The sequence below is a fragment of the Saccostrea cucullata genome, unplaced genomic scaffold (assembly GCF_032062105.1).
Source record: "Saccostrea cucullata isolate Sc308-1 unplaced genomic scaffold, CSIRO_AGI_Scuc_v1 ctg4454, whole genome shotgun sequence".
NCBI lineage: Eukaryota > Metazoa > Mollusca > Bivalvia > Ostreida > Ostreidae > Saccostrea > Saccostrea cuccullata.
In genome coordinates, this window is record NW_026930931.1 from 28,554 (window position 1) to 38,972 (window position 10,419).

At 34.4% G+C, this 10,419-nt stretch overlaps 2 protein-coding genes across 3 annotated transcripts; one reads left to right on the forward strand and one right to left on the reverse strand.

The window, feature by feature from the left end:
* Positions 1 to 543: 543 nt before the first annotated feature.
* On the forward strand, positions 544 to 2,601 carry LOC134230626 (uncharacterized). The gene has a single exon (XM_062712464.1). The coding sequence runs from the start codon at positions 544 to 546 to the stop codon at positions 2,599 to 2,601; it is 2,058 nt and encodes a 685-aa protein (XP_062568448.1).
* Positions 2,602 to 4,372: 1,771 nt separating this feature from the next.
* LOC134230625 (D-amino-acid oxidase-like) lies at positions 4,373 to 9,434 on the reverse strand. 2 transcript variants are annotated; one of them, XM_062712463.1, is made up of 11 exons: positions 9,377 to 9,434; positions 6,834 to 7,031; positions 6,552 to 6,663; positions 6,353 to 6,432; positions 6,068 to 6,133; positions 5,845 to 5,899; positions 5,655 to 5,756; positions 5,491 to 5,567; positions 5,092 to 5,209; positions 4,836 to 4,928; positions 4,373 to 4,738 (listed from the first exon to the last, which is right to left on the reverse strand). In XM_062712463.1, the coding sequence occupies exons 2-11, from the start codon at positions 7,025 to 7,027 to the stop codon at positions 4,625 to 4,627; spliced, it is 1,011 nt and encodes a 336-aa protein (XP_062568447.1). In that variant the 5' UTR covers positions 7,028 to 7,031; positions 9,377 to 9,434; the 3' UTR covers positions 4,373 to 4,624. The 2 variants fall into 2 exon arrangements, with proteins under 2 accessions (XP_062568447.1, XP_062568446.1); XM_062712462.1 differs by lacking the exon at positions 9,377 to 9,434 and having other exon boundaries at positions 6,834 to 7,038.
* Between the last annotated feature and the right edge of the window lie 985 nt (positions 9,435 to 10,419).

The following is a 10,419-nucleotide window of genomic DNA, read 5'->3' on the forward strand; positions in this document are numbered from 1 at the left end:
TTCAGATCATTTGTTCAAGTTGAAAAATCAAATAGGTATACTGCAATATGGTTGAAATGTGGAAACATATGATCATAACACTTGATCATGATTTTGTCTGATGCTAAATGATAAAAAGTATTCTTAGCAAATTCACTTATTCCACATCAAAATAAGCAATTTGTTCGGGATATGTGTGTGTAATTTGGAAAACCAAAAATAAAGTATTAATTGTTTGAAATCGGATTATTCAGAAAGGAAGTTTCCATACACACTGTAAAGTATAAACCTTACACAATTTTGTTCATGTATCACGACAACTCTATTTTTATGACTGCCCAAAAATATGATTATATTGCTATATATTATGTGATCAAAGGACAATCATAGACGTGTAATTAGTGAGGCGTTGGAACATAAAAACGATGTATGATTTTCGGTCTAGACAATTACATGTAGTTAATTACATAACTCAATATTACTACAGGACTCATTGATGATGACATTAATTTTATAACATATGTTTGTAGATATATTTATCATGTTTTGTACAGGGAATTGGGTATGCAGCATCTGTCCGAGACTGTATTTATGGGACTGAGTTTCATAGTGGGTACCTCACAGCAGGTGATCATGAGGAGAGAGTTGGTGGACTTCAGGGACATGATGGTAAATCAAGTAATAGAAACAACAGGAGACAGAATGTTGACTAGTGGGAGTCGCAGAGAAGGATTCAGACTACAGAGTTCAGATATGGACGGCATGTTTTGGCGAAGTGACCACACGGTAATATGGAACTTAGATCAGGTTCAGAATTATTACTTAAGTAGAAAAACACTGATTCTCTGTGATTGTACAGAGAGCCCTCCAGGGTATGGGTTACTTGAATTAATGACACCAACAAACATGGAAAGTGTACAGAATGCATGTATGAGAGTAAATGACAGGCTCTATATATCCAGTTCTAAATACAGACAAATTAAATGTTCGGCATTTTTACCTAATTCTATAGAACATGGTCCGTGTAGTACTGGTGTTATAGTGGGAGGAGGAGAGTATGACTCTGCCCAATGTTTTGTCTGTGATTTTTGGCCCCCACCTGCCTCCAAATGGATAGACAGATGTCACTCATGGCCACCATCTTATATTGTTGATGACATAGTCAGAAATGGATGCAGCTTTGTAGCAATAGGACACAAACTTGGAAAACACGCAGACAAAGAATGGAGAATTTCCTTCTCTTTAGCAGAACAAAAACTTGTATATTCAATGAATCATAGCCAATTCTTAACCTACGGGCTGCTTAAGCTGTTCTTAAAAGAGTCTATTAATCATGGATTAAGGGACGAGGATAAATTTCTGTGTTCGTATCACATGAAGACAGCAGTTCTCTGGATGATTCAACAAAACACATTGCATCATTGGTTTCCACAAAATTTACTGGAGTGTTTCTGGGTCTGTTTTAAACTTATCCTTAAATGGGTGTATGAGGGAGTATGCCCAAACTTTTTTATTCCAGAAAACAACATGTTTCTGAGTAATATCCATGGTGAAGCACAAAAGAATTTATTCATCAAGCTTCATGAATTGTATGCGAGGGGTATAGCATCGGTGTTTTATTGTCCGTCTATCAGGTTTGGTGTTACAACTGTCCTTAAAAAGTCCATTAGTAGAATTGAGCAAATTATGAACACCATGTCTTGGTTTGAAGATGATCTGTTTCATGAGCTGAGTAGGAATAGTATAGCAGCATCAGAGCTATATCATTGTACGAGGTTCTTTAGTGCTGTAGAAAAGTTAATAATTTTACCCCTGACCCAGTACCAGGTTCTCCTGTTACGGATGTTTACAGCCACTGTACTCCAGAGCACTGCTTTTATCTTATACAAGTTTTCAACCGGTTTTGCACCATTCAAGATAAAATCAAGTTCAGTTTTAAACAAGCAGGTCTATTTGGCTAACAAAGAATTCAGTTATATGCTGAAATTAGCATCCAAGTTTGGGTGTATTTCTGATATGTTATATCTTGCAATGTTTTACTACAAGACACTTAGATATAAGAAAGCTATATCAGTTATAGAGATGACAAATGTCAAGTTAGCACAACCATATATAATGTATATCTCAGATAAAGATTATAATGCAGGAAGATGCATTTTTAGTGAATCTATGAGGGGACAATCCCGGTCTACAAATATAAGACATACCGTAGCAAAAGATTTTGTTTTGCCCAGTACAATGTGTTACATTAATGAATTATTGCCAGAACAACAGTCTCTGTCACAGTATGGACAACCTGTATTATTCATCCCACTTTACGTTCTGTTACACATGTTAGAGGTCTTGTGTTACAGATATGTAGACCCAGTGCGAGCACAAACAGCTCTTAATGACCTACAGGACCTGGTCCACCATGATCAGAGGAAGTACATTCGTTATTATCTACGAAACATATCCTGGCAGATTCTAGGAATCTGTCAACAGGTGACAGGGAACCATCAAGCTGCTCTGTACTCCTACCAACAAGCTCTCAAACATATCAGTACATCACACGACATACAAACTGCTACAGTCATGAGAATACAGCAAGTCAGGGAACTTATATGCAGGGACCATCATTGAAATAATACACCGGTATAATTTTAAAATAAAATTGTTACAGTGATGTGGAGTAATTAAAAACTTTTCTTTGACCGGATTAAAAAAAGAAACTGTCCTCTCCCATTTCTTACCCTTCTTGAATTGTTATGTGATTCGATTTAAAAAGGTGAATTATTTTAGGAACATTAGATTAATTGTACAGAATTCATTTCTCAGTTTTATTTTCAGTATAGTGTTTAAATGTGTTATAGTTCATGATTTTAGATAAAAGATTTTGGTTCCTATGACAACCCAATATGTACATAATATGTACATAACTGTAAAGAAATCCTCATTTTTGTTAATTATGTTTGTTGTTTGTTAATTAAGTTTGTGAATTTTTATTTCAATAAATCAGGTGATAATATGACTTTCGTTCCTTTTAATTTCACACAAGATATATAGAATATATCAATAAGAAAAAAAAACATCCGAAATCCATAATGATTCGAAAGCACTGGTATCATCAGATTTATTGAATACTTTCATTAGGAGGCTGGCTTTACATTCGGTTCTTATTGCAGATTTTCCCTCATGTCTGACGCCCACTAATTATCATCCTACTCTTCTAGAATAATCCAAGTGTTCAATGGGAAGTCTGACAATATTGGATTAAACTGATGAATTTTCAGAAATAAATTTTTAATTTTTTAAATATTTGGGCGTTAGCAAAATCCGTAACGCGCTTGCAAACAGACTACGGTACTAAATAGGAAGTTAAGGACAGATGATACAACCAAACTTTTGTCAAAGAATTTGAAAATAACAACTTGGGTCATGTTTAACTGAGTAAAATGAATAACTTTCACCGCGTAGTTTTTGATTTTTTATTCAATTTTTTTTACAAAAATGGAATTTGAAGTGAAAAATATTTGTATAGATTAATAACGATGGTTTCAGAAGGGTAGACTTTTGAACATCACAGAAGGTTTACAATTTCTTTATATTCTAGAAATTTATTATTTGCATCATTTGCAATTTTAATAATTAAAATTGCAAATGATGCAAATAATAAATTTCTAGAATATAAATATAATCAATTATGGCTTTGCTATTCTTGAGAAGAAGATTTTTGAAGAATGTTCCTATACATTTCTATGTAAAACTTTGGTCGGCCATTTTGGCCCCGCCCTACCCCTGGGGGTCATGATTTGAACAAACTTGAATCTACACTACCTGAGGATGCTTCCATATAAATATGATCAATTATGGCTTTGTGTTTCTTGAGGAGAAGATTTTTAAAGAAATTTCCTATACATTTCTATGTAAAACTTTGGTCGGCCATTTTGGCCCCGCCCTACCCCTGGGGGTCATGATTTGAACAAACTTGAATCTACACTACCTGAGGATGTTTCCTCATAAGTTTCATCTTTCCTGGCACAGTGGTTCTTGAGAAGAAGATTTTTAAAACATGCCACCAAATTTTCATTAATTCCCAATTATCTCCCCTTGAATGAGGGCGTGGCCCTTCATTTGAACAAACCTGAATTCCCTTCACCCAAGGATACTTTGTGGCAAGTTTGGTTTAAATTGGCCCAGCGGATCTTGAGAAGAAGATGGAAATGTGAAAAGTTTACAACAACGACAACGACGACAACGACAGACAACGGACAAATTGTGATCAGAAAAGCTCACTTGAGCCTTTGGCTCAGGTGAGCTAAAAAATCAAACTCGAATAATCTACCAATACCTCTACTTCTTAATTGAAAAATACAAAATAGTTTTTTTAAAGACTCTTTATTTAATAGCGCATATATAATTTTAATAAATCATACGTGGTTCTTTAAAAGAAAAAATTCCATTTCATTCATTTTTTTTTACAAAAAATACGTAAGACCATTAAACATTCCCTTCCTATAACTAAGTTTCAAACAACATATTAGATTTATCGGTGCTACATGTATTTATAAATATATATTTTCTAGCTTCTTCAATGAGGCCTCCTTTATCACACAATTTCAAGGCCCCCTGGTGGTCTGTAATAGCTTCTTTGTTTCCCTACAGCCTACAGCTTTGCCGGGGACTGAGTAAGCGCTTTCCGGATTTCCTTGACGACTTTTCCCGCACATCCCCAATGTAACGTCACGCCCGACCCCCCGTGTCCGTAGTTATGTACGATCTAAAAATAAAAATTATAAAAATGAAATAATAAAAATAAAGGGGATCATACAATTAAAAACGTCAGATTAGATGTGTAATTATCTTATCTTATTTACCATTTTTCCTGTCGGGAGCCTCAGAGTTTCCAGTCGTACCCCGGAACCTCGGTGTGGACGTAAGCCGACCCAGTGTTGGATTATTTCTGCATCCTGCTCAAAGAACAAAATTCAATGTAGAACTTATGCATCATCTTAAGTTAATATCTTTGCACCTTATTTATGTTAGGGGACTAATGGTCCACATAGTCTTTACACCAACTGGTGTTATGATTCAATCCTTGATTGCTTGTTCGTTTTTCGAAATAAATGATACCTTTAGACTTGGTATTAGTTCTAGACAACCCTCCCAAATTGCCTTGCGATCAACGTCATCAATTTTTGTGTTCCAGTTGCCAGTCTGACCAGTTCCGCCAAGTATGACAGCGTCAGATCTAGATAATTACACACAGCACAACAACATTGGGTATTCGAACACGCCATAATAATGAATAATCAAACACATCATAAATAACCGATACCCAAACAGACCATTACAATGGATACATGATATAATCGAACACACCATAACAATGAATATCAGTTTCAACTTAATATTCGGTAAATCACTAACTAATCCGGTTCTTAAAATGTGCAAATATTTTTTTAATGGAGTGTATTCATTAATTCATGTTTAAATAAAAATACTGAACCGCAAAAGTATAAAACTATATACCCAGGTAGAATATATTTTTCACAATGTCCATTCGTTCCTTCGTATGTCATAAATTGTTTCACCCACGGGGCTTTAACCTGAAAATAGTGTACTTTATATAGATCTATTTTATACATATCCATTACAAAATAAAACACAAAAGTAAATCATTATTATGTTATTACCCTGGAGACTTGGCCCCGGATCGGAATGACGTCATTGTCTTTGACTAGTGTCCTTGAACCAATCCCTGAAGCGTTCACTACCACGTCATAATCTGACAGCAGCTACACAAGACAGATTTTGCATTAATTAAATATAAATAAGGGTCGATCTTTAGTCAAAGGAGAAAAATACTTAAATCCATGTACACACCTTATCTAAACTGTCCACTCGTCTATTTATGAACTTTCCATTGCTATTCTTGAATCTAGAAATAAATCATAAATCAAATGCATGTAACATATTGTCTAATACAAAGTATGACACGACCAATCAAAATATCTTGAGCAAATAAAAATCGACCATATATTTTATACCAAACTGATTACATGTATATATGTCAGGTTTCTAACTAATATTCATTTGTCATACTGACCTTGACATCAGCCAAGTCAGATAGGCCTTGACATTGATCATCACCGTGGTGTAAAACACGCCAAATCTGCAACAGAGAGACAGCTACAACCTATTAGTAAGCAGGATATGTGACCAATCCCAAGACAGTAAATCCGACCAATCAAAAACATACAATGTATGACATAGCTAGGAACACCGTCGATTGGTAACCAATCAAAGTGCAACATACGTAGACGATATATATACGGTAAAAACTAAATGCAAATAAACCTGTGAACTCGAAATCAGGAGTTAGAGGTTTTACCTGGCCTTGGGGAAAAGAAGTTTAAGTTCTTTGTTGTCCAGTTCGCGGTATCCTAAGACCTGGTGCCGCCATCCTGGACACTATTTCAATAAAGAAAAAAATGGCTAGCAACAGAAATGCGTTCTTGTTATTGTGCATATACATTTGTCATTTGAAAAAAATTCAAGTTTCATCACATGAATAAGACTTTCTGTTTTACCTGTGTCTCTGCGAAGAAAGAGTAACCCGAGACCATCTGTGCCCCGAGGCGACTGGCCAGAGGCGAGGTTGCAAGATATAACAGGTAATCCCAGGTGTCGCCACCGCATTTCCTATGGTAGGAATCAGAGTAGCAATAAAAAAAAAAACCAATATCTACATGAAACTTTTACATATTGAATCTGGCTTTTTATTTATAAGCGAAGAAGATAATTATATTCATGTAAATATGAAAGGTTGGTAAGAATTTGAAATATTAACAATGGATGAATGGGATTCTAACGTGACCAATTCCTGATTGTCCCCGCCCACCAGATGTGGCAACCAGAATCCACCTGACCCATCTGAAGTGGTGTCCGGACTGAACCGGTCAGCAATGATGGTGACGTCACAGTCCGGCAATTCGTTCTGGATCCGTACCGCGCTGGACACGCCCACTACCCCCGCACCCACCACACATACGCGGGTTTTTGTCATTTTACTAAAAATAGAACCCTCATTACGTAATAACAAAGACTTTAAGTTTATATTTGTATCAATAATTATTTAGAAAATATTATTCAGATTGAAATTCTACCCAGGAGGGGAAAAATAAAAACAGCGTTTATTGTTGTAAGATATTTTTTTTTAAATTAATACAGCAACTTTGAGGGGTAGATATTCTAAATTATACATATTTTTAAAATAACAAATAATGAATTGTCCAAATCTTTTATAGATATGTGTTTTAAGATGATATTTCATTTGAAAAAGGAAGTGAACGATCTTTGGGAAAAAGTATGTTAACAGGATATAAGCCAAGAACCACTGGAACTTAAAGGGACATGGACACATTTTCAACTGAATTTCTAAAACCAATTTTAATATATACAATACCTAACTAAGGCATCATCTAATCATCAGCAAAAAGAAGATGGGCGAACAAGGCGGGTAGAATGCCTATAGCGTCAGATATTAAGAAATCATATTAAATATGTGAATTGATTATTTAAATTAACTTCTAATTATTGAAACTTTTGAAATTATGAGAAAAAAAAAATTTCTGAGAGAGAAAGAATCTCGTAAAAAAATTTCTTTCATAAAATTATTAGATGGTATTCGTGGGATTCGAACCCTAGCAATAAAAATCCGACGTACAATAGCATGCTGCTCTGAGACTAAAGCGTTTACCACTATGCTACACCGCTCAAGGAGATCGTAAAAAGTAGGCATTTAAATCATGTTTGTTATATGACCCTTGACTTAATGGACTTGAAGTATTTCTCGGAAAGATGCAAATGTTGTGTCATAAAATTGTACTTTTAAGGTATACTGGGTCTTCGCTCCATGTTTTTGAAAAACAAAAAATGTGTATTTTATTGCACACTTTTACGATCATCTTTCAAAAAAATGAAGAGAAGACTTACCCATATTGAAAAATTTTGTTTAAGTATGAGAAAATGATCGTTTTTTGTTCTTTTTAGTGTGTATAAGCATTTTCATAGGCAAGTATTTTCAGTCTTTGTGAGATTTTTGTAAATTGTAGAGATTTTACATAAAGTATACTTTAATATTAGATGAAATATCAAGTAAAAATTGGATTCAATTGAGATTAAAATTTTCACATCTTATCTGTCGCACTATAGGCATTCTGCCCGCTTTATTCACCCATCTTCTTTGAATATTATTTGTTGATTAACAAGCGAGATACAGAACGTAAAGTTCTTCATTATGTAAACAAGGTTCGAGTCTTGTTTTTGTTTACAATTAGAATAAACTTCTTTATTGAAATTATCTTATTTGAAGGAACATATATTAGTAATTTAGTATATTTATCTATGCAAATAAAAACATGACACGGACCCTGTTTACATATATGTTTCGAGCTCTACATCTACAGTGTATCACTATCTTGTATCTTGACAATTAATTGAAGTTCATTTTTTATGATCATTAGAAAGACTTTAGATAAAAATTTCTGAAATGGAAAAAAATGTTCCTTTAATTCTAAAGGCTGTACCGGTGCCTTGAAGCACGCCCCTGTCAACTGGACATATTCGCTTTGAGTCCCGTGTATTCAGAATACACCGTGTATATCCCAACATGCGGGGTGTATACTATGTTGTGCGCGGGGTGTATGCTTTCGTAGGGAGGGAAAGAGGATCGAGGTACATTCTTTGTTCGTTTTCTCAACTGATGGATATTTTTCGCCAGAAAGCCTGTGCCTACGGAAGGAAGCATTATCTAAGGAGTATATGGATACCTTTGAAACCACTGGACACCTAGCTTCTAGTTTTATCAAACACCTCAACACAATTCCAAGGATCGGAACAAGATCCCAACATGGTATCCCCATGTTGGGATATACACGGTGGAATATGTAAACTGAATATTCTACAGTCAAATCAAGCATAAAAAATGGAGGCCTAAATATTTCAAACAACGTACAACTATAAGTGATTATATTTTCTAACAATATCATTATATCGTCCATAGAGTTTGCAACGTCAACTTATATATCAATAGCCTGCATACTTATTAGAGCTAGATGCTCTTGAGTCAGCATGGAATATTATGTGCAGGTGATAGTGGAATCATATTGGCATACCTTGATTTGAATAATACTATATTATACAATACAAACTATATTTCATTCGAATAAGTTATTTATAAAAGACACAAACTGTGCTCCATATGTAAAGGCTTTACTTGAACTTTAATTAATGATGACATACGACACATAAAGGTACAAACTTTTAGTAATGATAACATATTCATCTAAACGTTTTTCAACAACACATTGTGAATTTTTGTGATTAAATTACAGTATAAACACCACTGACATACCTTTAGATACCAGTTAAACAAAGTGGGTCAAGAGATCTAGGTAATTTGTTTATCTACGGTGAGGTCTTGGGGTTTAAAATTAAAGAACAAGGTTCACTTTTGCCTTATTTGGCCCTGTGAATTTCTGAAAAACTGAAACTGCATAGTTTTAGTTAACAATGCATTAAATAACACTTAGATCTTTGGTGACTGCGTATCTATCAAATATGACGTCATACTCTGGCTAGTCAATGCATTATGGCGTCAAGAAATGCGTCAATTTCCTCATATTCTGAAAAAGTCTACAAAAATGGCCAATTTTTAATGCTTTTTTTATATTTAATATAGAGCGCAACCTCTGATCTAAAATATGCAACTAGTGAATGATAGAACTATTTTTTAAGGATTAATGGACATGTTTTATTTTTTAGATCAGAGAGTGCGCTCATATTATTTTTCTTCACTGAAAGTACTCAATTATACCTGTTTACCTAAAAATTCAAGAACATTGCAATTTCATAAAGCCAGTTCTCCTAGAGCTGGACTTTTAGAAGAAAATTTTTAATAGGATATGAAAGCACCAACTCTCTATTTTATTTTAATGCTTAAAAATAGGAAATAAAGTGTTGATCAATTAAATGGTATATTTACAGGGCCATTTTATGCATAAAGTGAACCGACTTCTTTCTCTACAGAAATTATTTACCACTCTATATTACCTCATTTTTATATTCTTCTTAATAAAAAGTTCGAAATAGCTAAGAATGAATTATCTAAGAGAATCTTAGTGTCTAGTTTTTCTCTCTTTTTTTTCAACGAACATTTCTTCTCGTCATAAATGTTTCTCTCTGAATCTATTTGGCATTAAAAAACAAGTACTCTGGATGCATATTATTTCTCCGTAGCCAGTTTAAACTTTCCTAAGTCTATACCATTTTTTTCTGGGGCAAAACTTTATAGAATGTTGGAAAAGGATACCCCTCCCCCTTTTTGACGTCATTTTAAAGCTATACCGTACCGACCAGACCCAACCTGACACCCAAGCAGTCCCAGAAAGCAGTCCT